Source organism: Betta splendens, chromosome 5 (assembly GCF_900634795.4).
Source record: "Betta splendens chromosome 5, fBetSpl5.4, whole genome shotgun sequence".
Classification (NCBI taxonomy): Eukaryota; Metazoa; Chordata; class Actinopteri; order Anabantiformes; family Osphronemidae; genus Betta; species Betta splendens.
Window position 1 is genome coordinate 12,481,746 of NC_040885.2, and position 27,521 is coordinate 12,509,266.

Consider the following 27,521-nt stretch of genomic DNA (forward strand, 5'->3'; position numbering starts at 1 on the left):
TAAACATAATAGATGAGTTTGTGTATTTGTGTATTGTTTTCAATACTTTATAACAATACAGGTGGTATTTTACATCATCAGCGTCACCTTTAAGCCCCGCCCTCTGATGACGGACGCGCTTAAAACTTGTGTCTGTGGACCTTTCTGGGTAGAATAAAGTAAACTTTCTCCCTCAAAAGTCAGTGTTGAGGAGAATGGCTGGATACGTGGATGGGTTTTACCAGCTGACAGCCAAACTGCTGTCCGGAGAAACCTTCAGTTTCTCCACACTGAAGGGCAAAGTGGTTCTCATTGAGAACGTGGCGTCTCTCTGAGGAACAACAACCAGGGATTATACTCAGATGAACGAGCTGCACTCCCGCTACTCCGACAGGGGACTCGTTATTCTGGGTGTACCCTGCAATCAGTTTGGACACCAGGTAAGCCATGTGTGAACTCAGAAACGCCCGACTTACTCTGGTGTCCCTTGAGACCATATGCTGCTGTATTAAGATAATGATGACAGGGAAAAGGCGAACAGACCATGTACTTCTTATTAGTGTCATACAGTAACTTTTGAATCAATATTTTTATTAAAAAGCTGCATCACTACATTAAAATGTATAAAGACAATTGAGAAAATATAAATGTGCCGAATGGCCAGACTTATTGGTTACATAAATATAGAGAGCTGAATATTTCCATCAGAAACTGTTGTTGTGACAGATTGTGAGTTTCAAAAACGAAAAAAATATTTTGCCTCATTACAGTTACTTTTTTTTTTAATTACGTAATGTTTAAATACATGATTTGTTCTGAATTTATTATATCAGGAAAATGCCAAGAATGAGGAAATCCTAAGATCTCTGAAATACGTGCGTCCAGGGAATGGGTTCGAACCAAGGTTCCAGCTCCTAGAGAAGGTGGATGTGAATGGAAAGGACGCCCACCCCTTGTTTGTCTTTCTGAAGGGAAGCCTTCCGTATCCCAGTGATGACGGCGTGGCCCTCATGACCGATCCAAAGTTCATTATTTGGAGTCCAGTCTGTAGGAACGACATCTCCTGGAACTTTGAGAAGTTCCTGGTCAGTCCCAGTGGGGAGCCCTACAAGCGCTACAGCAGAAATTTCCTCACTATTGACCTGGAGGCAGATATTCAAGAGCTACTCAAAGGAGCTCAGTAAAGTGTGTGGATGGCTGAAAAGTATATCAGTGATGAGCAGACTGGCCCATCAGATTAATCAGTAGTCGCACATCTGGTTTGGGTGTTTTATCATGTTTTCCACTTTCACAGTAATGCAGCATAATATTGACACATCCCCTGTGGTGAACTATGGTTGTTGAAGCTGTTTACTAAATGAAGACGCTCCTTGAAGCCTGTTTGGGAATGGAATGTCTGATAAATATGTAAACACAGACTCAACCACAGTTGAACCCAATTCATGTCACGTCTTTATTTGGAATAAAAACGTTATGTCATATAAGATGTTGTTGTAATTTGTAAACTATGTATTTTACTTCATGTATTTGGTTTGTTTATTAGAGCACAATACTGCAATCAAATAGCGTTGCTATGCAACAGATGAAGACCTACTATTTATGAGTCAATTATTTTGCCAACCTTTCTCTGAATGTCACTGTTACCAGACAACATGAAGTTGGGTCGTATAACGAATATTTTCACTTAGTTGCCCACATCTGACTTGGATGTGACTGCGGGGCACTGATATGTGGCCCGCGTGCGCTTCTCTTCCTGGATGCACGCGCAGGGCCAATCCCTGACTGATCACTACGCCGAGGTGCTACTTGTTCAACATGGCCGGCCAGGAAGATCCAGTGCAAAGAGAGATTCACCAAGACTGGGCGAACAGAGAGTACATCGAAGTGATTACAAGCAGCATTAAAAAGATCGCCGACTTTCTTAACTCATTCGGTAAGATTTCCAAGTCCATTTTACATGTTAGGCCTCAGCTTGTGTGAATGTTAGCCAGTCGAGCTATATGTCATACAGGGGCTAGCGTTAGCATCGGTGTTGATGTTCTCCATGGCCACTCCCAGTTAGCATTTAGCTTTGCCTTCAAATATGTCAAACCAGAAGGTGCAAAGGCAGCGTTGTTTAGCGCTGCCGCCCCCTTTGTCTGGAGTGTTAGTGATGTTAGATTCATATCAGGTGTCAAGTACCGAATTAAAATGCTTCTGAATACGAGTTCTGCGCTAATGCTAGCCCGGTCGTATTAGCATCAGCTGCAACACAACAGATCTGAACAGATGTTCTTCTGATCAACATTGACGTTCAGGCTCAAAGCGCAATAAAATAAAACACACCAGGCAGAAATCGGTAACGCAGCTTACTGGTGCACTTGCTTACACTAAATGCTATGTATTATTTACAGATATGTCATGTCGTTCCCGTTTGGCTACTCTCAATGAGAAGCTGACAGCGCTGGAAAGGAGGATTGAATATATCGAGGCAAGAGTAAGTATGGATTCAATTCAGCTTTTTACAACCTATTCTGTCTTTGCATATGCATGTCCCACAATAATATAACCTCTGCACGAATTATATCGTTACAGGTGACGAAAGGAGAGACGCTGACTTAGTCTTCGTCATGGAAATTCAAGGCGTCCAAGACCTACTTAACCATCCCTCCCCCACCTTGATTTTTTTGTAATAACTGAGAAGAAAACAACGCTAGTTTTTTGGAACCATGTGGACCATTTTTATATTATATGGCTGAATTATGTGTTGTTTTCTCTCATGATACATTTGTAAAAAAAAAGCTATGGGCAGCCGTGGGTGTCAGTGATTCTGGCATCAAAGTACACATAAGCTCCACAATTATTATGAATCTGGTATCAGCAAACTCAGCTATTTGCCCATCTGTGCTGTGTACAATTACATGACTACTTCAGAGATTGATGAAAAGGTGACTTTCTTGTGTGCCATGTTGAACAAATCTGTATTCATCTTTATTGAGGACATGCCTGTACAGTGAATTGTTTAGTGATGTTTCAGAATTGAAATGCTGTAATAAATGGTAAACGATGTTTTTTATGTTTTCATGTTTCAGCTTGTTTTAGTAAGGTTCAGCATCATTTTATTACACACACACCCACCATGTTGTGTTTAAAACAAGATTATGCAAACAACTTCTGACCCCTCATTGTGATTAAAATATGCAGTGCTCTTTGCTTAAAGTAACCGATAAAGACTTGATTAGAGCAATGCTTATACGTGTGTTCATGTGCAATAGCCTCAACAGTTTGACTTAATACAGTTACCATCTAGACATCAAATGATAAAATTATTCATTTATGCATGTTACTACAATGTATATTACACTATACTACATTATTGGGTTTAAAAGGTTTCAGGAGATATTATTTCTGAAGAACCTGCCAATTACTGACTAATTAAGTGAAAATGATCAGCTAAGCGCAAAAGGACATTTAATGTTACCAGTAAACAATGCAATGTTTTTATTTATTTATTTTCTTAGTAAAATAACGTTTTAATCACACAGAGTAAACTGTATCAAATCATAATTGCTATCTTCACAAAGTCTTATAGCAGTGAGAATTAAATTTCAAAAAATATATACTTAAAGTATCAAAAACCTTTACACATACACTAAGTATACAGCAACTGTCTACCCAGTAACATGGCGGACAAGGAACTTGTTAAGTATCCCTGATTTTAGACTGTCAGGCAACAGTAGCCTCTGCTTGTCTGCGCCTGTATTTATCCGGGTGGCATTCGTCCACTTGAATTGAACTCAACAATCTACGTGGCCACCTGTGATCGAGTACAAATAACCACATAGGCAATGAGCAGAACATTGTTTGCTACCTGTCCCGTTAAATCAGGGCAAAAAGCTTCCGTTACCCACAATGCACTGCGTGATACAGCAATGCATCTTGGGATAAAGAAGGTGCCACCGTAATGTTCTAAAGTCCGTGGACGTGAGATGAATTTATTGATCTCAATTTTTCTAAAAGCCTTTTAGAAAAGCGGTACTGAGCGGTAACACTATTATCAGACTCTTCTGGTGAGTTGGTCTTTGCAACATCATGTAGCTCTTAATGCGGGTCGCTCCTGTGCATTTTTGCTAACGTTATTCAGCGTCCATGTTACAGTTGAAGCTGCGCTCTAGAAGATTCCACAGTACGGAGCTATGACTGTGAAACCTGTGAATGATTGTGAAGCTGCCGATTCGTGAAGACGACTCTGTGTGTTTGCTTTCTAGAGGTCTTGTAACTTGCAGAAACCGTGGCGACCATGGGAGCAGACAAAAGGTGAGCAAAACGCAAAGCTGATGAGGAGTTTTACTGCTCCTTCGGTCCACACTTGTTTGGAGTGACAGGACATTGTCGCATTTTCACATCAGTATTTAGGAATTTGTAAAGGGGGAAACGTTTGGCTATTTTTGTATCATAATGAAGACAATTACGTAACGATGAAGACGCGGCATTTTGGAAATCAGAACTAAAAAGGCCGTTTGAAATACAGTAAAGATGGTTTAATATATAAGTAAAGGTTTTAATGTCAAAATTTAAACTTGAAGTCGTTTAGTTTTTTTCCGTCCACATGAGCAGTTGGGAAATGTTAAAATCTTTTCTAAGTTGTCATGGATTTATTTTTTTTGTCAAACACAATATAAATGGGTTGTAATGGTTTATACACTGTCACAGCATTATTTAACTGGATTGTTATTACAGTCTTTTTTTCCAAAGTCTTTAATATTGTGTTATGTAAGTGTTCAACTAATGTTACACACACGTTATGTAATCCTGCAGCTCTACAGGTGCTTTACTTTTCCTTTCGACGTTTCTTCAAACAGAATTGGTCGGACCGAGCGTAGTGGTAGATACGGGTCTGACCAGTCTCGTGATGAGTCAGATTGGCGCGATAGACGAGAGAGGGACCAAGAGCGTGACCACAACATGCGCCGCTGGGGGGAGGAGAGACGTGGCGACCGTTATGAAGGAGAACGCCGGGGATCAAGAGACAGTCCTGAGGTAGTTGCATTGATATTAACTTTGCTGTACATGTGTTTCATACATTGGTGTGTGACGTTCAGATTCAATATGTTTTAAAGCCACGAGAGAGGAAAAGACGCAACAGTGATCGATCAGAAGACGGTTATCAGTCTGATGGTGACTACCCAGAGCAAGACTATAGAAGGGAGCCTGGGGAGGAGAAGAAGAGCAAGACTATCATGCTCTGGGGCCTGCCTCCCCATGTCACAGAGGATGATGTAAGTAGACAATTTTGTTCTACAGATATGCTATCTTCTTTATGCATGTTTTGGGATTATATGTGTGCACTGCTTTCTAATAAGTTTAAGCTTTTTGGAAAGGCCAGGTGAAGGTGGGAAAAAAAAGTAAACGTTCTATTTATGCGTTTTTGTTTTTTAGGTCCGTTTTTCCATAGATCAACTGGAGGGACCACAGCCAGTGGATGTCAGGCTGATGAAAAAGAAAACAGGTGAGGCCAATGTGTAGTGGACCCGAACCTCCCCTCGATCTGACCATAGGGCCAATCTGCTTCCATTCAGACCCATTTTCCCATAGCAGCTAGGAGAGAATTATAATAAGTGTTTTGAAATGTTTATTTAAACTTTTTAAACAATTTAGGCCATTGTGGATACTTCTAAAGGTAAGTTTGAAAGCATTACCAGGTTTGGAAAAAAAAAAAACAGATTGGCAAACACACGTTGAGTGTGATTTCAAACCGTAGCGATGAGCTGGATTTCTTTTGCTATGGTAAAACCCCTAAGGAGCGGCCCATTGTACCAACCAGGGCCTGGGTCATGAAGCAGTTTGTGGAAGAGTTTGAATAATATGCCCATGGACTCTTAACTAACACGCCTCCCGTCTATATTTGAATGCTGTCTCTAGGTATAAGCCGTGGTTTCGCCTTCGTGGACTTTTATCACTTGCAAGATGCTTCCCGATGGATGGAGACCAATCAGGTTGCTTCACAATCGCCAAGTCTAGTTTTAATCTTGGGGATCTGGAAATTTATTCCAAAAGGCAACCAATATGCATTTAAAAATAGTGTGGAAACCATAAAGAGAGGTGAAAAAACCCATGGGTTATATGTAAAAGTAAAAAGGTGTTTATTAGCGAGACGATTTAGAGGAGTGGTATTTAGGATCCTAAACATAATTCCTTTTTTTTTTTTATTTTGGTTTAGCTAAGGAATAGCATCAAATCTGCAGATTTGGCTCGTGTCTACTAAAGGACTCTGCAGTTGAGTCAGTAACACATTATCTTGCTGACAGAGGAATTATCCTTTTTTCTTCAGGGCAAAATGTCACCTGATGTCTTTTTCCAGTAGATAAGGATTTTCTTCTTCTTCACACTGAAACTTGTGGGAAAGCCATACATGTTTTTTTTTATTTTCTTAATCAGTGACAAATGTCTGCTAGGGTCACATTGTACACTCTGCTCCAGCTCAGCCTGGGCACACGGGTCCCAAACACCTTTTAGAGCCCTTCATACATCATGCTCACATTTGCATCATGTGCCTGTCTTTAACACAAAGGCTATCTGTTGGGGGTCCCTCTCCCCCTTCTCTCCCTTCCAAAACTGCTTGCTCTATTGAGTTTGACACTTGCCATGAATATATTATTGATTTTTGTTTCCCTCTTTCAGAAACGTCTGCTCATACAAGGCAAAAATGTGGACATGCACTACAGTCATCCCAGAAACAAGTTTGAAGACTGGTTATGCAACACTGTAAGTTATGATTGATTGTTTTGGTTTTATGCTTTTAACCAATGTTGGTACAGAACACTGCACACATTAGGTTCTTAATTATAATTGTTGCGGTCTTGGAGCTCTTTTTTTTTTTTCTTTAATACATTTGTTCGAGTGGTACAGGTTAGGTTGTTTCTGAAGTAGGTATGGTATGCAGCACAAATACAGATTGTCTGCCTGTCACTAAGGCAGCACTGGTCAGGGAATTAGCAGGTGTATAATAAAAAATGTGAACGGTTACTTGCAGTGTGGCCTGTACAATTTCCGGAGGAGGCTGAAGTGCTTCAGGTGTGGAGCAGCCAAAACTGGTAAGTAGTTACATCAACAAGAGGCCACTGGTAGCGGACACCTGGAGCAGTGCTGGGATACAACATAAAGCTGTAGAGGCATAGTGAATATTGTTGAATTTGAAAATAGAAAAAGTGCATTTTGTTCTTTCCTTCCTACCTACAATTAATGGAAAGTGAAAACAAAACCATATATCTGATGTCCATGAGAGAGCGACTGCTATTGGAATGGGTTTCATTTTAGTGCAGGTATTTCAAACTGATCACCTGTGTTTAGTTCTTCTCTAACTTCTATTTCTTTCTCTCAACAGAAGGTGAAACCAGCCATAATCCAGGCGTCTCTGAAAGTCAACCCAGTGGAGATTTCTATGGTGACAGTAAGTGTTTTTTGGGTCTTTATAACATCCCACGTTGCCACAATGTCTTTGACACTTTATAGACATATTTTTCGCTTCAAAGTGTATAAATCTATTCTTTTGTTGTTTACAGCAATTATCCTGAGAAATATTGCTCCACTTACCACTGTGGAAGCCATCATGACAGCCCTGGCACCATATGCTAACCTTTCACCTAACAACATTCGCCTCATCAAGGACAAGCAGACGGGCCAGAACAGAGGCTTTGCCTTTGTGCAGCTGTCCTCTCCTCTGGTAAAGTATACTTTAATTATCTCTAGATTTCTCTCTAGATTTCTGAGTGGTAATGGTTAATTCTCACTAAGAGGCATCATTTATAACCTACAGTACTGTCCAAAAGTTTTAGGTAGGTGTTGGAAAAGGCTGTAAACATATAAAGAAGAATTGCACTGGCTTTATCTTAATATTGTCTGGATGTTGTGCCTTTCCACAGGAGGCCTCTCAGCTACTAACCATCTTACAAGGACTGCAGCCTCCTTTGAAACTAGATGGAAAAACAATTGGTGTTGATTATGCCAAGAGTGCTAGAAAGTAAGTTTATCTGCAGTACACTGTTCATTCATCTAAACGTGTTTGTTGCAGTACTTTAAGATATGTGCTGTCTTTTAACCTAAGGGACAATTAAATGTATTTTTCGTCCATTAAAGCTTCAGATGTGCATTTAGGGCCAAGGGAGGTTCAGCCGCTCTAATAAAGTGTGAATAACATTTTGCAATATTGTTTATGTCCTCGTTTTTAGGGACCTTGTGCTACCAGACGGGAACCGTGTCAGTGCCTTCTCTGTGGCCAGCACAGCCATTGCTGCAGCCCAGTGGTCCTCAAGTCAGGTAGTCCTGTCATCTCTCAACCTGTTGTTATTCATCGTGTATTCGCTCCATTTTCCACTATCAATATCATTGACGCTGGATCATTTTGCATGTTTGATGTTAACAGCCACAGCAGAACTCTGATGGTTTATCTGAATACAGCTACCTGCAAGAAGGATATCATCCAATGTCACAGGTCAGTAGAAATACAAAATGGCTAACATGTACAGTTCTTTACTGGTCCCATATGTATTAGTAGTGTTCTAGTTTATTTAGCTGCTTTTTTTCTCTTGATAGGATTACCCGACATTCTTCCCACAAGCACCAGGAGCCAGCCTTTCTCAGGGAAATGGGATTTTAGGAGGTATAAGATGCTTGAACATGAAGTAACAAAGACATTTGCTGAAATAAAACTAGAATTTAGAATAGTAGTAAAGTTTTGAAAATGGTCAGAGCTTTGCTTTTCCAATTTTAGCTGCCCCCGGTGTCAAGATTGTTCCTACTGCAGCTGGAGTTGTAATCTCACAGGGTGCCCAAGTCTACCAGCCTCACATAATTGCTCAGGCTGCTGTTCAGGTATTTTGATTATCTGTACTTGCGCAATAGTCCCTTGATTGTCATGCGAAGTGTAAAGCAGCTAAATAAAAGCTGCGTTCATTGCAGGCTGTGCCACTTGTTCAGCAACTGGAGGCAAAGCCCACTTCGGGCCTCGAACCAGCAACTGTGCCTGTTGCCACAGTTGCTGCTGCCACTGTTACTGCTGCCAGTACTGTAACGGTCTCAGGAGAAGCAACTGACGTCAAGACTGGTATGAACACACAAGATCCCTAAAATCAGCTTTTGACCTAGTGTGTTGAGCAAGAAGATATTCTTTTGAAACCAATATCATGTACTTTATTTACTGATTTTATGATGTATATTTAATATTGACAGCTGTACCTGATACATCAACCTATCAGTACGATGAGTCATCTGGCTATTATTATGATCCTCAAACTGGGCTCTACTATGACCCGAATACACATGTAAGTGGTTCAGTCACCTTTCAGAAGTCACTGGCATGTTGTTACAAGATGTGCTGGTTTTATAATGTACATTGGTCTCCGTCTCCTTCCAGTATTACTACAACTCTCAGACCCAGCAGTACCTTTACTGGGACTGTGAGAAACAGACATATGTACCAGCCCCAGCTGACACAAATGCTTCACAAAATGAAACAGCAGCAGGCAGTAAAGAACCGAAAGAAGGCAAAGAAAAAAAGGAAAAGCCCAAAAGCAAAACAGCCCAGCAGGTATTGTGTTAAATGTTCTAAATAAGCATAAGTTTCTATTTTGTAATTTGAACTTAACTCTGATTGGTCCTTTCCAGATTGCTAAAGACATGGAACGTTGGGCTAAAAGTCTCAATAAGCAGAAAGAGAACTTCAAAAGCAGCTTTCAGCCTATTAGTCAAGAAGAGAGGAAGGAAGCAGCGGCTGCTGATGCTGGCTTCACACTGTTTGAAAAGAAGGTAAGTTAGTGGGATTGAAAAAGTGAACATGTTTCTACACTGCATGTGTAAACTTTAGTCCTGAGCAGATCTATTTGATTGATGCCTTTTATTTATTTTGCTAGCAAGCGGGAACTCTAGATAGACTCATACCAGAGTTGTCAAGGGTTCATGAAGAGGAGCCAGCACTCAACGCTGTCAACGCTTCAAAGGTGAGGGTTTTTTCGGCTGGCTTGACTTTTCCTTTTGTGACGTTTAAGAAAATATTGCAATTTAAATATTTGCACACCGTGTCTTGGTGCCGGTTACGTTATAACAATATTTACAAGGCTTTGTTTATGTTTCGTGGTTAGTGTGGCCTTGTGGCAGCCTACAGTGGAGACAGTGACCCTGAGGAAGCGGGAGCAGAGCCTGATGGTGGTGAAGGAGGACAGGACAAACTGACTGACTGGAATAAGCTCGCCTGCCTGCTCTGCAGGAGACAGTTCCCCAACAAAGAAAGCTTGATTCGACATCAGCAACTCTCTGACCTTCACAAGGTAACATCACACGTTGCCTTCAGTTTGAAAATTAAAAACAAAAAAGTTCAACAGTTATTCAATATATTTTTCTTGTCCGTGTTTATTTTTAGAAAAACCTAGAGGTTCTTCGCAGATCCAAAATGAGCGAAGCTGAACTAGAAGAGCTGGAGAGAAAGGAGACAGAGGTTTGGCTCAATATACAGTCATTCTGCAAAACCAGTGAACCTTGGGTTTCCATTATTAATGTAACTGTCTGGTAAAATATCCATTTTCTTCTGAATAGTTGAAATACAGAGACAGAGCAGCTGAGAGGAGAGAAAAATATGGCATCCCTGAACCACCTGCACCAAAAAAGAAGAAATACAGCCAGCCAACACCAGTCATGTAAGCAGCCATGTCTCCAAATACTATAATAATGTGTTTCTCCACTTTGGTAGTAATGTTTTTTTCTCCTTTGCTGGACAGTAACTATGAACAACCCACCAAAGATGGTCTGAACAGTGACAATATTGGGAACAAAATGCTACAAGCCATGGGCTGGAAGGAGGGGAAAGGACTAGGCCGTCACCAGCAGGGCATCACTGCACCAATTGAGGTATTTGCAATTAAACAAGCTGCTTCTGCAAAGTAGTTGTTATGAAGTTCCTAATTTTGTGTTTTTTGTTTATCAGGCACAGTTAAGAACAAAAGGAGCTGGACTTGGCACTAAAGGCACCAACTACACCCTCTCTGCCTCAGACACTTACAAAGACGCAGTCCGAAAAGCTATGTTTGCCCGCTTCACTGAAATAGAATAGGTTGCCTCAACCTCAAGTGAGTGATCATCTTGGTCTGCAGGTGCTTTGCATCTTTTAGAGGTGGAAGTCCTTTGAGGCTGCATGAGCACCGACGTGGACCTGACTGGGAAGTAACAGATGGTTCTCCTTTATTGGTTTTCTCTCATGTAAGATCTGAAATGAATATACCTCTTTCAATAAGTCGGAAAATACAAATAACCTGTAACGTAGGTATATTAAAATGACTTGTATAATTTATGAATGTACATATGCACAGTAAGCTGTCCTCCCTAGTTTACATATTTCTTTTCTATTTCTTCTCTTTATGGCATTTTTCTTTCAGTATGTTGAAGGTTGTACAGTTTATACAAGCTCTTGTTTGTACAGAAAATAAACAGTGTGAGTGATGGTCACTGGTCTTCCTGTTATGAGTTTGAATATACTTTTCTATAACATTGATTAGAACCGTTCCTATTAAACGTAGGACATCTGCCTGTCAGGAGGCCATGCATGTAATTCAATTTGTCTTTAGTTATGGCACACATTCACATCTAATGTCTGTACCGTTTCAGTAACCTGCCAAAGAATTAGTTGCCGTTCAGAGCCCTGTTCTGTATGTGTTGTAGTGAGGCGATGCTGCCACTAGATGATATTTACATGAGCTGCTGAGCTCATGTGTCCAAACACAGCAGAGATTTCCAGCACAACTTCACCCACTGACAAGGACTGTTAGGCCATTAAAATAGAACAGCTATCAAACAATGCAAAGTGCAACCTGTTAGGGAAATTGTTAGTTCCCTTTGTAAATCTTAAATAAAGCAGACACAATCAGTTGAGACCTTCTTCAGGATTTTACTTACAAGGAGTGAGCAGTTTACAGCAAAGGCAACTTCCTCTCACTGAAGAGAAGACAAGGATTCAGCTCATAATATGTATTGCATTCTGGGAGGTGCATTGTCACACAGAACGTGGGAAAATTGGGCTCATCAGATAAGGATGCTACACACCGGTACTCCCTATTTCTTGCAGAGCAGAAGGGAGAAAACTTCAAGGCTATAGCACAGCTAACAACGCTTCAGAAAAATATGTTTCAATGATTAAATGTAGTATTTTTCCAACACAACCAGTCCCATTAAAAAAGTCTTGAACCAGTAATTTACATTTACAATGCTTTGGTGAAGCACTTTCACTGCTGTAACACGTTCTAACTGATATATATCTAGTTATAAACAGAGTTACAAAATGAAATGCCTGCTGCCCGGGCTTTTGATGGTTCCTGCTCACAGATAACTGATGTGAACCTTATTTGCCTCTGTTACATAAATGTATTGACACCTGTGTGTGAGGTGGTTAATTTTCCCCACTGCCACTGTGAGAGCTGGCACCAAACTCAAACGTCCACGCGCAGAGGACAGCGCTGAGCTGGATCTCTTTCTTTTACGGACGGGCTGATGTAATTCTTCCAAAAAAGCTAGAATCGATGAAGCCGGCGGTGATGACACTGTGCAGACTGTTTCATCAGCTTTAACCTGAGGTGTGGTGCATTATAGTGTGTGAGTGTGTGCGCCTCCATGTTGTGCTAAATGAGCAAGTACACAAGTACAGTGCATGCGCCATCGCCGTGGGTTCAATCTTGCTTAAAATTTTACTGGACAGTAAATGCTGTGTGACGAGCTGCTTGTGTACAAACTGTGTTGCTGCTGTTCGTAACCACTCAAACCTAGACTGAAGCTGTGTTTCTTGGCCGTAGCAGGATCTTTCCATTTTTATTACAGTAAATAGGAATCTGGGACTTTACCCGAATGTGATGCCACCTGGGAAACATTTCAGATTCCTGCCATGACCCAGACCCGGTTTATTTAGTTTACCTTCACAGGACCTGTTAAACGTCCCACAGGCCTCATTATCAGTAAACCTGCATGTTGACTTATAAAATGTAGCTTTTGAAGTCACTGTATCACTATAGTGGCTTATGTACTGTTCATATGGGATTTATGGTTTGTTTATTATTATTTTTTTTTTTTTAAAAGAAGAAACGATTTAACGTGCTGAGGTAGTTTCTTTAATTTTTAAAGACTGGGTGCAGTAGTTTGCGCTTGCCGCAGTCTGACTGGTCTGCCACCAGTTCAAGACGCATTCGCAGATCTCAACTGGACTCATCGCGTTTCTCTCTGGCTGCCGACTCTGGTTTCCGACGTGTTCCCTCCACCTACCAAGAAACCGAAGCTCCGGCGCTCGACGCGGCCGTACGTGTGCGTGTGTGCGCGCGCGCGCGCGCGCGTGTGTGTGTGTGTGTGTGTGGGGGGGGGGGGTTATAAAGGAGGCGGACCTAACGCGACCCCCACAGTTGAGCTCCTTGGGGGGATACAATGCCGAGCGTTTCCCAACGCGCAATTTGTAGCTTCTGAGTTCGAGCGACGGGGAGAACGTGCATAAATATCTGCAAGTAAATCTCCACAGAAACGCGGAGTTCGTGACGAAAAAAAACAACAACAAAAAAACAACTGGACCAGAGATAAAAAAAAAAACAGCCGTCAGTGAGGGAGTTTGACTCATCAGAGGGATTAACCTGAACGCTCCTCAACCAGCGCCTTTGGTAAGACTTAACAAACCTGCTTTATTTGTCCATACTGTGTTTTGCTGGTAAATTAGATTTAGTGTCAGTTTTATGAAAAAAGTTTACGCTTTGGGAACGTTTTCAAATCCCTGGATGTAACATATCAGCTGGAGGTAACCCAGGAAAACGAGGGAGCCCCATGTGAACATTTGGTGCCAGGGCGCGCGCATGGCACGCTTTACTGAAGGTCCGGATTTGCTCCGTAATAAGATTGATCAATAAAGAAACAAAAGCCTGATCGCCCCCATTATTGAGCGCGAAGTCCAGATGTCACGACCATGTGGCTCCCGGGCTCGGTGACAGACTGTTGTCCATCCATTGTTTGACCCGTGCGTTCGTTGCTTGAGTCTAGGGGTTCGGTTCGGTTCGCGACAGGTAAACCCAAGATGTGCATTAATTATGGCTTCATGTGTGCGTGACACATCAGACATACCTGTGCGCGTTTAAAGGGCTCCACACTGCGCCCTATAGTTGCCGTTAATAAAGCCAATGTGCGTGATTTGTGCAGCCACGCGTGAAATAATCCACAGCCCAGAGTTTTGGAGATTTCTCAAAGGCTGTGTCATTTTTTAAACGCCCCGTGGAACCTTCTCCTGTTGCTGTGTTCCGAGGGTCCGCGTCGGTGTGTTGGCTGAGGCCACATGGCAGCGAGCGAACCGCAGAGCCTCTGCTTTCTGCTGCGTTAAATCCATTCGTGCCCGCAACGAAAACGCGTGGAGTTCGCCTCAACCCGTGAGTATTATTTACAGCAGCAGCAGCAGCAGCAGCAGCTCTGCCAACCAGCGGCCGCCGGTTGAAGCCTCTCGCATTTGTTATTGTGGGCTAAATATACCCATGTGGAGGAAGAGCTCGCTGTGTGGGACGTGAATGCAGCACATTATCCCGCTGAGCCTAAACTACACGTCACGTTGAGATAATGCAGGTTTGGGCCTCGAACGCAGATTTGGAGGGCTCCTCTCCAGGATCAACCCAAATGACATTTTATTTTATGTAAATAGAATAAATGAAAATAGAACAAAGCAGTGAGCATTATTTTAATTAATATCTCTTTTATTTTATTCTGCTGGTTGGTTTGAAACTTTGATGAACCTTAGGAAGTTGTCTGGGATTATCACTTTATTAATAACATCCTCCGGTCATGTTTGAGAAGGAGCCTCAAACTCTCTGGTGTTTTGTGACTATTTGAGAGGTTGTATATGTTTAAAATTCATCTGTACGCAGCCGCGTGTCGCCCTCTGAGTTGAAGCCCCAGCGGCAGTGGGACTGAAGCGGAGGCAGACGGGCCGTCTGCGGAGCTCCTCTCTGTGTATTCAAGGAGGTGTGGTTGAGGGGGTATGTTTTTGACTTTGGCCTCTATCGAAACACAAACTCCCTGTATGGATTTTCACGCTGGCTTGGAACGGGCAGATAAGGCTGAGTGCGGTCGCTGACCCCCCGGCGTGCGGCGCCATCGCAGCGCACGCCGCCCAGAAGATGGACAGGTGCACAGTAAGCGGAGGCCCGTGTTCCGGGCCCGTGTTCCGGGCCCGCGGGCCCCCGTCACACAGGGACCTGTGAATATCTCAGTCTGAGTCCGCTCGTGTATCAAGAGCCGGACAATCCACTAGTTATTATTATCCTTAGTCGCGAAGCTCATAATCCTGGACCTCGCATGTGTTCTTGTCTATTTATACTCAGGTCATTGCAAAGTCGCTGAACTTTGTTGATGTTTTGTTTTCAAATGAATCAACGTAAATTGTTTTCCAGCCTGAATTTAAACACTTCGGTTCAGACACGCTGCATTTTCTCATGTGACCTTTGGACGTCTTTCGTGTCTCAGTCTGTTTACGGAGCATCTTCCGTGTTGTGTAGTTCTTTGTATCTTAATGGGATGAAAATGGAAACGATATTCTCATGGGTTTGTGTTCATTGGAGCCGTTGCCAGAATACGTTCCCTCAAATGAATGCGCCTAAATGCCAGGAGAGCTCTGCAGAGACTCATTTCTCATTGCTTCGAGGCAACAGATGCGTTCAAGACCTTTAGCTTCACGCCAGCAGTTAATGTGTGTCCGTGTCAGCTGATAAATCAGCTCGGCCTGTAGTTAACAGGAGGCTAATGCAGAGAGATTTGTCTTGTGCTGTGATACAATCCAGCAGGAGCTGGGAGCTCACATTAAAGCCACTGTATCACCTGGACGTTACTGTGGGTAACTGATCCCATGCTCATCATCAGCGTTGGGTCCAGGTCCCGTCTTAAGTGTCCTAAAGAACTGGGCCACTTCTCTGACACAGCAACTGGAACTATGTCTGATCGCTGCTTGGCGGCGCCCACGTTTATTTTAAGGTCTCACGGTCGCATTAATGTATGAAGCTTGTTTACGTGTCGCCCCTCGTCAACCGGCGATGATGATGAATGTTGGTTTGTCTCGTTAAACAGCTGGAATCGCTTTTGTTTCCAGAATTTGTTGTGCATTGAACACAGAAAGTGAATGAGGTTTTTAGAAGTAATTCCAACTTCGCTTGGCAGCTGTTACGGCAAACGAGTGGAATTTTCCTTGAATTCCTTCACATGATCGCGACCCAGCCGCCGCGTTTTGCCCTGTTTTGTTTCGCCAGCTTAGAAGCACACAGAGCCAGTCGACGCTCGTGGCTCGGCGCCGCTCCGGTCGGGACGCGAGCGTGTGCTGCTGTGTCCCCGCAGGCACGTGGCCGGGGACGGGCTGGTGCCGCCAGGCGCTCTCCGCTGAACCTCGTGTCTGTTCCGCACTCACCACCACATGGGCATCTCCTCATCTACATGTGCTCACCACCCCCAGCCCCCCCCCCCCCCCCCCCCCCGGCTCCCCCCTCCTCTCGCACAACAGCCGTAGGGAACTGGACTTTTGCAACCGCCGCTGCGGCGCTCACTGTACAGTGTTTCACTCGTCGTTCTCGCGCGTTGCTGCTGAGCAGATGGAAAAATCATCAGCTAATCATTTTTCCTCCTCCCACCTGTTGTAACATTTCAAAGTCCACCCTCCACCACCCGCTAGAAAGGCGTACAGTCATAGGAGGTTTTCCATGAGGACATGGGTCGACTGAGGGCCGAGTGTAGCTTTCCCATCACATAGGTCTCGATGTCACAATAATAAGCCTCCATGTCACTTTTCTTCATTAATATCCACATTAGCGCTTGGAAATGAGGAGGAAGCGGAGCTTCTTTGTGCCGTGGTGTCAGCTTGCGTAGCCGAGCCAGTGATCGTCCTGCGGCGAGGACAACCGAGCTGCTGTGCACTTCCGCAGCAAACAACACCCTATTGTCTCCCTCCGTTCACAGTGTGAAACAGCGGAGGGGGTTCATTAGTGTCACCGAGGTCACAGGAGGCTCCAGTTACCGATACAGTAGGCGTTAAAGCCAAATCTTCTCCTGGTTGAAAAACGCGACTTTCGCTTCAGACCAGGCTTCGTCAAAGCCCACGTAGCAATTATAGAATTAGACTAATGACTATTTTGGAAATGCCTTTTGTCAGTGTTGCATGAGCTTCTGTTGTGAGTGATTTGGCTCCTTGTTTGATCACATTGTGCTCATATTTCTCCTAAAGATGAACAGTCACTGCGTGGGTTCTCAGCAGCGACTTTAACCGCATAAAAGACGAGCGCAAAACAAAATTGCAGAAAATAAAAGCTCGAATAAGCGTCGACCTTTGATCAGATGGTCCGGACTTGTTTGCTGATCGCCGAAGTTCTGGATTTTGTCATCCGTGTAGCATGCGCTACAGTGTTTGCTGTTCACTGTTTGCCGTGTGTGCATTGCACAAGTGGATGAATCAAAGGAGTTCATAAATAAGAGCAGGGTTCGATAGAAGACAGAAGATACATGTGCCTGCAACATTCTGTGAGGTTCTCAGTCATTCTGAACATGAGATAAAAACACGAGATAAATTAAAGTCCGATGAACAATCCGACCCTGAAGTGTGTGTCAGCGTGTCTTGAGTAAGGTGATGAAATAAAGTCTGTGGCCTAATTCTTTCCTGCCTCTGCCCTAGATATTCCCGATATCCAGTGACCTCGACGGGCCCAAGCCAGAAAGTTCTGGTTTCAACTTGGACGATGGAGCCCTCTCAGTCAGAGATGAACATCTTATCCAACGGAAAAAGCCTGGAGCTTGGACAGGACGTGAGCGTCCCCGTGAAGCTGCTGCCGGAGGAGGATCAGTGAGTGTTTTCCTTCTGCATGAGTGACGCTTCCCTCCTGTAATGTCATACGGGTAATGCATTCAACATAGCATGAGGCACACGTGGGTTATTTCAAGGAAGTCGGCAGACTTTTGAGGCCAGCGGGACATTAACCAACGTGACATCAGTTCGTCCTGTGATATTTGTTTTCCAACAATAACTTGTGCGTTTGATTTCCTCCCTGTAAAATCTCCTAACTGCATGTCTACCTTGTTTTTGTGCCCGCGCCTCCGGGTGGACCCTCGCGCAGAAATGGCTCCCAAGCAGTCAGGTAGGTCTGCGGTGATGAGGCGCCGTTCACCGCATGTACGTAACGTCCCGTCTCGCGCTGAGCCCAGTTGGTGCCGGCTTCAGCTGACCACTGCCTGCTTCGTCCTGCATCCTAGGTACGATGACCCGGACGCAGGGCTGGAGAGTGAGGGGTTTCTGCCCAGCGCCGACGGAAAGAAACCCGTCCGCTTCACGGACGTAAGCGTTCGCCGACGTGGACACCATGTTTGTTTCCACAGACGAACTGGAGGTTCACACAGGCTTTGGTTTCCCCCCTCAGTTCGAAGGAAAGACCTCCTTTGGCATGTCTGTCTTCAACCTTGGCAATGCCATCATGGGCAGTGGGATTCTGGGCCTGGCCTACGCCATGGCCAACACTGGCATTCTCCTCTTCCTGTGAGTATCAGCGTGAGGCGGCCGTAAGCCTCCAAAGCCCAGCGATCCACGCCGGCGTGCGTTCGATGGGTTGAGACGGAGCCGCGGCAGTTTGCACGTCATAACAGCTACTCATTGTTCAAAGGCATCTCAGGGCTCGACCCTGACCCTCTGCTTCCACACGTGATTGTTTTTTCTGTTTGTTACTCGTTTTTAAATCTTGCGTGATTGTAATAAACCTTTTAATTACTGCTTTATAATGGAACATTTTCTAATTCTCACTTAATTATGAGGTTCTGCAGTTAAAACCTTACCAGTCCCATCTTCAGTACTAATTCACTGTGTTGAACACACATCATCACTCTGCTGTATAGTTTTTAATCTATTAAAGGCAGTAATGTGGGGAACCTCGAAGCGTACGCAAATAGAGAACACCGTGGAGTCCTCAGGTGTGTGACCTTCCTCCTTGTGTGGTGGTGCAGGTTCCTGCTGACGGCGGTGGCAGCCCTGTCATCCTACTCCATCCATCTGCTCCTCAAAGCCTCTGGCATTGTGGGTAAGCCTCGCGTCACGTCAGGGCCTCAGAGAACAGACAGTACACGCCGTCCCGCTGCTGCTGGCTGGGATTAGAGTGAAACCCACATCTGATACAGCTAAACGGATGAGGGGGCCGCGCGGCCGAACAGAAATAACATCAGCAGAAGTTTGTGATTTCATTTAGCTTCGCTGCTCCAAAGGCTTGAGATGAAAATATGAGTTTTATTGTGTTACTATTGTGTTACTGAGGCTTGTCTCAGCAGGTAGAGCTCAGTCGTGCTGTTTGTAATCTGCTTTCAGGCATCCGAGCCTATGAACAGCTGGGGTACAGGGCGTTTGGCACTCCTGGAAAAATGGCCGCTGGTATCGCCATCACCCTGCAGAATATTGGAGGTATTGTTCTGGAGGGATTTGTGTGTTTTACAGATTAACCGACTGTTTGCAGGAAACATAAATTATGCACAATTAAACGCTTTAGACTTGGATCCTAGACACCTGACAACAACCATTCACTCACGCTGCCGTTGCTCTGGGCTGATGTCTCGCTGGGATCAAATCATGGGGCATATCCCTGCCATCCAAAGGCTCTGCTTTACTTTAGCAACTCAGCCCGTCACTGGAACAAGACAAACATAAAGTGCTCATTTAAAAGCTAATAATAAACATTCTCTAAATACACAATACACTCATTTACAACAGCAGGTTTAAATTCAGATGAGTTTTATAAAAAATGTTTTTCTGTAGTTACGGCTACTCTCTGACCTGATGTCGATTCCTAATACAAGACCTAATGTTGACAGCTTTTATTAATCATAAACAAATGAAACTTTATGTTAAAACACTAAGTCGTCACTTAGTTTAGAGGTGCTTAAGAAAAATCACCTCAACAGCCCTCGCATGCAATTTAAGATGATTAAGGTGTTGTATTGTTGTAGTTCATAAATTACACTAGTTTTTATTTTCTAAACATTTTATTGTTATTTTTTATAATAGCCTTGACATCCATTTGTCCTTGTGACCCTGACTTTGCTAATTTGTGTTTTCCCTGCCTTGTATTGTTCCAGCCATGTCCAGCTACCTGTACATTGTTAAATCGGAGTTGCCGCTGGTTATTCAAGCATTCCTGAAGGCAGATCCCAACTCTGAGTAAGTATCTCACTGTTTGTGCTTTACTGCATTCATAATCACGTGCTGCTGCTGCTGCTGCTGAGGTTCATGCTGTGTGACCCCTGCCGGGTAATTTTCCAGGGTTCGCACGTTGTGCGTAGGGTCAAGGGGCCTGGCCTGCTAAGTGGGAAGCAAATACTTTAGTTTGGGGGTGAGGTGAGGTCTGGGGGTGAGGTAGGAATGACAGCTTGCAATTGGCCGAGCAGCGGAGGGAGGTACGTCTGTGTATGCGCCCACGGTGTGCGCATACAATACAAACCTCTGGTGGGGTCAACAAGCGGAGGCAAGTGCTGCTTACGTCAGAGTCCTGTCACAAAGGCACCCTGCATAAGGTCATGGAGAGCTGAAGTGGATTCCAGCTGCCTGTTCGAATCTAAAAACAAACTCTGTGCTCAACTGCATCCACACATCTCCCCCTTCAAACATGTCATAGGATAGAAACCTCTCCCCAGAAAGCTGTCGACTGGGTGTTTGTACAGTGGAGTAAAGGGTCAAACTGCCATGAAAGACGTCAGCACACACACGCACAGGGACACACAGTAGCTTTAAATGTGTTCTACTTTGAAACTTTAGCCGTCTGTCGTCTTCCTGCTCTCCTTTAGTTTTGGCCTATGATCATTTGTCAAACGTTGTTGCATGAAGCTATGACTCCCGCTCCCACACGCACAAATGACAGCAGCAGGTGGTGTAACGTAGGTGCCAAATTCTGGGGCCAAGCATAAGGACGTGTGGGTTCGGGGCCGGCTCTCCAGGACCCAGACACAGGCTGTTCAGTTCCACTGGACGTTGCTTTTGCATATCAAATCTGTGGCGTCAGGAGAACGGAGTGGAATGAGGGGCATGTGGAGGGGCCGGCGGATTATTTATGACCTGTGGCCCTTTAAATAGACTGCAATGCAGCCACTTCGTAGGGGACTCAAAGGCTGGTCACATGGGAGAAAATCGGGTCATCCAGAACTGTAGACTTCAGACTCGGTCCAACTAAAGTCACAGACACTTACAGAATTGGCCTTGACTCCTGAGAGACTTAGTTCCCTGAAGACCAGAGCTGAACTGATGATGATGCACATATTCAGCCAAATGCGGTTTGCCAGGAAGCTAAACAAATATGTTCTGGGCAGTCACTAAACTGTAGCGGTGCTGTCCGAAGAACTCTGTTTTATTAATGATCCACTTACAGCAGAATGACCATGTACTACTGTATGCCATTAGCTAAACTCACTGATCTGGTACTCAACAATGACCAGCGTGTATTTTTAATCATACATTACATGAACCTCAACTTCTCAGGCTCAGCAGGCCTGTGTTGTTTACGAAGGTTTGAACTTCCCTTAATTTATATTAGCTATGTAATAACTGACGACCCAGTGTCTAAACAGGGGGACGACCTATGACCTGTGTCATTTCCTCTGCTTTCAAGGGATTTACACACACACACACACACACACACACACACACACACACACACACACACACACACACACACACACACACACACACACACACACACACACACACACACACGCGCGCACACAGTTTAATCGCGTCAGTAAACAAGCTGTGTAGTTCATCCAACCATATAGAAACCTAATGATGATGATGTGACATTAATAAATCCACACACGCCGTCGTGATGTTTGCGTGTCGTGAACTCACACACTGCGTCCTGTGTAATATGGGGGAGGCTATGTTTGGGGTGACATTCCCAGGATGTTTGCTTAATGGCAGGAAACGTGTGGCGCCCACATACAGCAGGTCATTATACAGGAGCGAGGCCCTTCATGAAGGCAGACCAGAGCTCTGACTGTCTCAATAATCTCGTCTTGATTCAGCGCTTTGAAGCCTTTAAGGCAGAAACCTCCGCAGGGTGTCTGTGTGTGTGTGGGATCCAATATGGCTTCCCCCTCTACGGACCGGGGCCTTCACGTAAACATCCATGTTACGTAACTGCTCTTTCCACTGCTGCCACCAATTTCACATTTTTCCATGAACGTTGGGCCGAGTGTGTCCACAGCAGCTCGTTTCGGTGCCGAACACGGAACGAGCGCTTCCCATAAATGTGTCCAACTGTTTCTGAGCTGCGTTTGCGCCCTTCTCGTGTTTGCCTCTGTCTGAACCGTCCAAAGTAAACTAGAGCTTTCTCCAAACAGTTTGTGGTACTTGAATGGAAACTACCTGGTCATCATGGTGTCTGCCAGCGTCATCCTGCCTCTGGCTTTAATGAAGCAACTCGGTGAGTAATCCTGCAGTCACGTCCACTCACTTTAAGGAGCCACGATGGATTTTATCCACATTTTCTCCCTGTAGTGTGTGAAATAAGGACTAGAAGGCTCATTGATGTGTGAAACGACATAATGACAGACATAATATTGCGCTGTTGTTGTTTCCTGGTGTCAGTCAGCGTGTGTTTCTTATAGTTTTGCCCCTTTCCACTGTTTATCGAAGCATTTTACATATTCTCATCGATCTCAAGGACTTTCCAGCAGTTTCTTCCACAGCACTTCCCATGTTTCATTAGCCACAGCTTTGTTTTCCTCTGATGCCGAGCCAACGTACAAAATGACATTTCGATGGAGCTGTTACCGCGAAGTCCAGCAATTAGCGTGTTTTTGTCCCAGCACTGGCGGCGGAAGCAGCGGGCGTCCAATTAGACTTAGTCTTTTGCTCCCGAACCATCCGTCTCCATCCCACACTAAGCTTTTCATTAGTGCACAGTGTAAACGTGGCATTTCTACCCTCCTGGCGTTAAGAGGTCATTCACAGTGGGCGGTGCTCCTTCTGTAACAAACAAAGCATTGTGATACGAGGGCCGAACGGGAGAAGCATTACGTTCTCCTCCTCTCTCCTCTCAGGCTACCTGGGCTACACCAGCGGCTTCTCCCTCAGCTGCATGGTGTTCTTCCTCACTGCAGTAAGTAGCACCACCGTTTGCTTTGTCGCTTTCCCACCGACGTCTCTGTTTCCAGTGGTATGTAAATACATGTGATGAGACGAAGGCGAGGGCTGCATAACGTCAGATTGTGCCTCGCTCACTGATTTGGCCCAACTGTAAGAAGAGCATCATGGATAAATAAGATCCTTTGCTGAAATCCTGCACTCTCTGCAGGTGATCTATAAGAAGTTCCAGATCCCCTGCCCGTTCGAGGAGTTCTCCGCCAACAGCACCGCAGCTCACCTGGGCGCGAACGCCTCCGGCCACGGCTCCAGCGCCGCCGCGGACCTCGAGGACGCCGCCGCCGCCCACTGCTTCCCGCGCATGATCACCATGAACTGGCAGGTGGGTGGGGGGGGGGGGGGGGTGTGTGGAGGGGTCCGGCCGGAGCTCTGGTTTCGGCCGCTAACTGTGGACGCCGCGTGTTTCGTGCGTGTCCCCCGCAGACGGCGTACACCATTCCCATCCTGGCGTTTGCCTTCGTCTGCCACCCGGAGGTGCTGCCCATTTACACCGAGCTCCGCAAGTAAGGCGCCATTTTGTGACATCAGCACCCGATGTCGCGTGAGCGCGACACTGATGGAACTTTAAACGCTCTGATTTCAGCCCCACGAAAAGGAAGATGCAGAAGGTGTCCAACATCTCCATCCTGGTCATGTACTGCATGTACTTCCTGGCGGCTCTCTTTGGCTACCTGACCTTCTACGGTGAGACCGCCGCGAAGTCAGCGGCTTTAGGGTCCAGTTTGTCGTCTTGCCCTGCTGTCGCGTCCTCCTGGCGCCATCCTGTGGCCAATGCTAGCGTCACGCTGTCCCCTTCTCGTCTCTGCAGACAACGTGGAGTCGGAGCTGCTGCACACCTACAACCGCATCGACCCGTACGACACGCTGATCCTGTGCGTGCGCGTGGCCGTGCTCACCGCCGTCACGCTCACCGTCCCCATCGTGCTGTTCCCCGTAAGCCCGGGCCGCCGCCGCCGCCGCCGCCGCCGCCGCTCTCGGGGACCACTGTTGTTGTTTCTAAGCCCCGCCCTCTGCCCGCAGGTGCGACGCGCCATCCAGCACATGCTGTTCGCCACCAAGTCCTTCAGCTGGCTGCGTCACGTCGCCATCGCTCTCATCCTGCTCACCTTCATCAACATGCTGGTGATATTCGCCCCCAACATTCTGGGCATCTTCGGCATCATCGGTTAGTGCAGCGCGGGACGGTTCGACAAGGCTGCAGCATCGATGCGCCTGTTCATGTCGGATCTGGAATTTCACTTATTATATATATATTATATATATATATATATATATATATATATATAATTATATATATTATTATATATGCAAAATGTACCCTTTGCACACGGTTATTGGCTGCGTCAGAACGCCTGGTTCCACACGCAAAAAGGAAAAAAAAAGATTCAAAGCAAAACAACACGTGACCAGTGTGTGTTTGCTCACGATCAGACTCCCATCCAGAGTCAATATTGTTGTCACCGTGTGTCCTTGGAGTCGAGGTGACGTTTTATCGTTGTATACTGTAGGCCAGAGGTGACACAGGTGACGTTCTTCATATTGCCACATGCATAAATCATTTATATATTAACTTTAAACTGTCTGAGTTATTCAGCACGTGGAATCAAATCAGATTTTAGCTCATCAACAAATAAAGGAGGAAATAGGAATGAGACTTTGGTTGAATTCAACTTCCTGTGGCGCTGTACGACCGCTGATCCTTTTCCTGTTCTCCTCCAGGTGCGACATCGGCTCCTTGTCTCATTTTCATCTTCCCTGCTGTCTTCTACATGCGCATAGTGCCCAAAACCGACGAACCCACGAAGTCCCTTCCTAAGATACTGGTGAGGCACACGTCACGAGACAGCAGACACACGAGATGTTTTTCAAACGCCTGTTGATAATTCAGGTTCTTCCTCCTCATTCTTAGGCTGCCTGTTTTGCTGCTTTGGGCGTCTCCTTCATGGTCATGAGTCTGAGCTTCATCATCATAGACTGGACAACAGGGGCCGGCCTCGCGGCAGGAGGCCACTAGGTGGTGCTGTTGTAGGGTGCGTGGGCCGCTCAGCATAGCGTAGAGCTTACTACGGCTCTGCCCAGCACAGAGCCACGCTATAAAGGTTGGAAACACACTTGGTGGACTGAGGTTAATTAACTTTTACACTGTAACTTATCATAACAAGCTTCAGTGATTTTTGCGTTAGTCACATGAATGTTCTAAAGCAAAGAGGAAGCCCATGTCCTCTATGGTGATTTATCCTGTTGCTTCCTCTTTGTCTCCACACGCAAAATGCTGCAGCTGGTCCTGTACAGAAACACTAGCATGGTTAGTGGGATTATATTTTAGCCAACGGGAAATACACCACAGATGACCTGATATTACATATATTTTTATATCAAATTTTCCACAAGAGGCACAAAATAGCGGAGGAGTCAGACGATCTGATCCCGAACCAGCAGCATCACTGAGCTGCTGGAGATTTGAGCAGAAGTGCTTTGAGGTCCGTCGGTCGACGGTGGTGCAGTCCAAGCTTTTGTTCCACACGCACACATCAGAAAACTTGCTTCACAACCTCGGTGCCTTGTTGCAGTCGGAACAGCATGCAAACGTAGAAAACCAGGAGTGTGTATTTATTTTGCTACTGTATCTTGTGTTTTGAGTTTCAGATGGAAGATGTTTAACGTCATGATGATGTTACGTATGCCACTTTTTAGGATGTGTATGTAGGTGTTACATGCTGACAACGCTTTACATGTTATTAAAATGCATATGAGACCTACCTTTGATGAACACGGACACACTGAATATAGACTGTGACCTGTAACAGAACCGTGTAGTTCAGATTCAACCAGCTCACCTTTGTAAAATCTCTTGATTCTGTTAATATCATTCTGTATGAATAGTATTTGAACAGATTAACCCATGTATTTAAAGGTTGCTATGGAAACTGAAATCAAAGGAATCATCCGACATATGGATAAATATTGTTAATTTGCTTTCTTGTAGAGTTATAGCTAAGAACACTGGCACCACCCATAAATATATATGTGTATAATTTACCTCCACAGACCAGACCTGATTAGCTTGGCTTAGCTTAGCATGAGGAAGCTCATACAGTGGCAAACCTATTAATTCTGGACCGGGACCGGAGCCGGAGCGCTTCCAGCTGTTTCCATTCTTTATGCTAAGCTAGTGAAGCAGCTGCTAACGATTCATTCTCATACACATATAAGATGCTATTAAACTGTGGTTCTTTTCTTTCTCTCGTTATCTGTGACTTTGAACTATGTCTGGCCAACCACCACGAGTTTGGGGCAGAGCCGATCCAATCTGTTTCATTCATTTGAACGTGTCTGACGCTTCGTGGCCGCTGTAGATGTTTGTAGTATTTTGAGCTGCATATTTAGACACAGGGTTAATGTTTAGCATGGTTTTCTGTCTGATCTGTTCTGTGGCTGCTACAGTGAAATGCACAGTAAACGCTTGATGTTCAGTCAGTGGCAACACATTAACTCTGGGCTTTATATGGGGATGTGCATGTGTATTGCCTGTGTTTGTCAACCTTTAGACAGTGGTACCACAATACTGACAAGCTGCATTACTAAGTATCACAATTTAAACAGTGCCAAGGTTCAAACGTCGGACATAGGTCATGCAGTAGTGTCTCCTGAAAGCCAAAGACAGTGTGATATCGTATCACAGAGGATAAAAGTCCTGTGTAAATCATCACTTCCCTGATTTTATTTATACACTTGTCTCTTTTGTGTTTGTTCAGCGGTTCTGGTTGTTTTTATGAACAAATTGCGAACAACAGAAGCGGTATTAGTGCAGGTATCAACCTCCGTCCCTCGCGTTTCCACTTGTATTTCAATTAGTTGCTCTGATTTCGTTTTGTCGTGTTTCAGGAGGAGCTTTTATTCACTTGAACAGATTATGCCAAAACAACAGCAAACTACCTACTGATACGAAAATGCCTTAAACCCTCACAGCTACGACCTTTGAAGCGTACAGTTACCATATATTAAAGCATTCAATAAATTGGTGTAATATTTTATTACAGCTGTAGTTCAAGATGTAATTCTAGGAGTAAAACACAACTCTAAGTAAATAACAACATATATGAATTTTGGTGAAACAAATGTGGCTTTATATAAATAATGTATATAAATGTAGACCTTTTATATTTGTGATGCTTATTTACAGTAGCTTGTAAAGTGTAAATAGCAGGGACTGTTTGAGTTTGGCAAATAAATAATTGTAGATGTTTTTACACGGTCTCTGTGGTCATCATTCCCTTCTCTGCTCAACCATCTCATTAATAGGCAATGTCAGTTTTAATTAGTTATTAAGTACAAATAAGCAAATGAACATTGTGTTGCAAATATCAAA

General features: G+C 44.6%; 4 protein-coding genes across 7 annotated transcripts; all 4 read left to right on the top strand.

Annotated features, from left to right (window-relative positions):
* The first annotated feature begins 131 nt into the window (after positions 1 to 131).
* Positions 132 to 1,463, top strand: LOC114856089 (glutathione peroxidase 1-like). Its single transcript, XM_029151756.3, has 2 exons — positions 132 to 419; positions 813 to 1,463. The coding sequence occupies exons 1-2, from the start codon at positions 195 to 197 to the stop codon at positions 1,161 to 1,163; spliced, it is 576 nt and encodes a 191-aa protein (XP_029007589.1). The 5' UTR covers positions 132 to 194; the 3' UTR covers positions 1,164 to 1,463.
* Positions 1,464 to 1,725: 262 nt separating this feature from the next.
* Positions 1,726 to 3,027, top strand: brk1 (BRICK1 subunit of SCAR/WAVE actin nucleating complex). The gene is made up of 3 exons (XM_029151757.3): positions 1,726 to 1,912; positions 2,373 to 2,455; positions 2,554 to 3,027. Exons 1-3 carry the CDS (start codon positions 1,795 to 1,797, stop codon positions 2,578 to 2,580), a joined length of 228 nt encoding a protein of 75 aa, XP_029007590.1. The 5' UTR covers positions 1,726 to 1,794; the 3' UTR covers positions 2,581 to 3,027.
* Positions 3,028 to 3,868: 841 nt separating this feature from the next.
* rbm5 (RNA binding motif protein 5) lies at positions 3,869 to 11,451 on the top strand. The gene is made up of 25 exons (XM_029151167.1): positions 3,869 to 4,028; positions 4,227 to 4,275; positions 4,821 to 4,998; positions 5,079 to 5,237; positions 5,398 to 5,467; positions 5,881 to 5,954; positions 6,640 to 6,723; positions 6,992 to 7,052; positions 7,343 to 7,408; positions 7,521 to 7,681; positions 7,881 to 7,978; positions 8,187 to 8,274; positions 8,381 to 8,449; positions 8,551 to 8,617; positions 8,729 to 8,829; positions 8,917 to 9,061; positions 9,187 to 9,278; positions 9,371 to 9,544; positions 9,622 to 9,762; positions 9,867 to 9,953; positions 10,095 to 10,280; positions 10,373 to 10,447; positions 10,546 to 10,646; positions 10,728 to 10,857; positions 10,934 to 11,451. The coding sequence occupies exons 2-25, from the start codon at positions 4,259 to 4,261 to the stop codon at positions 11,057 to 11,059; spliced, it is 2,550 nt and encodes an 849-aa protein (XP_029007000.1). The 5' UTR covers positions 3,869 to 4,028; positions 4,227 to 4,258; the 3' UTR covers positions 11,060 to 11,451.
* A 1,897-nt stretch (positions 11,452 to 13,348) lies between these two features.
* slc38a3b (solute carrier family 38 member 3b) lies at positions 13,349 to 27,402 on the top strand. 4 transcript variants are annotated; one of them, XM_029149614.3, is made up of 17 exons: positions 13,350 to 13,634; positions 17,660 to 17,827; positions 18,099 to 18,119; positions 18,235 to 18,316; positions 18,399 to 18,514; positions 18,976 to 19,049; positions 19,331 to 19,423; positions 20,095 to 20,176; positions 22,348 to 22,430; positions 23,050 to 23,108; positions 23,304 to 23,474; positions 23,576 to 23,655; positions 23,736 to 23,836; positions 23,961 to 24,085; positions 24,173 to 24,317; positions 24,872 to 24,975; positions 25,062 to 27,402. In XM_029149614.3, the coding sequence occupies exons 2-17, from the start codon at positions 17,724 to 17,726 to the stop codon at positions 25,164 to 25,166; spliced, it is 1,545 nt and encodes a 514-aa protein (XP_029005447.1). In that variant the 5' UTR covers positions 13,350 to 13,634; positions 17,660 to 17,723; the 3' UTR covers positions 25,167 to 27,402. The 4 variants fall into 4 exon arrangements, with proteins under 4 accessions (XP_055365303.1, XP_029005447.1, XP_029005448.1 ...); XM_029149615.3 differs by lacking the exon at positions 13,350 to 13,634 and adding an exon at positions 14,243 to 14,387; XM_029149616.3 differs by lacking the exon at positions 13,350 to 13,634 and adding an exon at positions 14,856 to 14,987.
* Positions 27,403 to 27,521: the final 119 nt, after the last annotated feature.

Excerpts from the sequence above, each read along its gene's own strand:
- brk1 (XM_029151757.3), top strand. The coding sequence starts at position 1,795 with ATGGCCGGCCAGGAAGATCCAGTGCAAAGAGAGATTCACCAAGACTGG. Across the intron at positions 1,913-2,372 it reads CGACTTTCTTAACTCATTCG|ATATGTCATGTCGTTCCCGT; the intron begins GTAAGATTTCCA and ends TATTATTTACAG. Across the intron at positions 2,456-2,553 it reads TTGAATATATCGAGGCAAGA|GTGACGAAAGGAGAGACGCT; the intron begins GTAAGTATGGAT and ends ATATCGTTACAG.
- rbm5 (XM_029151167.1), top strand. Across the intron at positions 5,238-5,397 it reads CCCATGTCACAGAGGATGAT|GTCCGTTTTTCCATAGATCA; the intron begins GTAAGTAGACAA and ends TTTGTTTTTTAG. Across the intron at positions 9,954-10,094 it reads ACGCTGTCAACGCTTCAAAG|TGTGGCCTTGTGGCAGCCTA; the intron begins GTGAGGGTTTTT and ends TTTCGTGGTTAG.
- slc38a3b (XM_029149614.3), top strand. The coding sequence starts at position 17,724 with ATGGAGCCCTCTCAGTCAGAGATGAACATCTTATCCAACGGAAAAAGC. Across the intron at positions 22,431-23,049 it reads GGCTTTAATGAAGCAACTCG|GCTACCTGGGCTACACCAGC; the intron begins GTGAGTAATCCT and ends CTCTCCTCTCAG. Across the intron at positions 23,837-23,960 it reads TGGCTACCTGACCTTCTACG|ACAACGTGGAGTCGGAGCTG; the intron begins GTGAGACCGCCG and ends TCGTCTCTGCAG.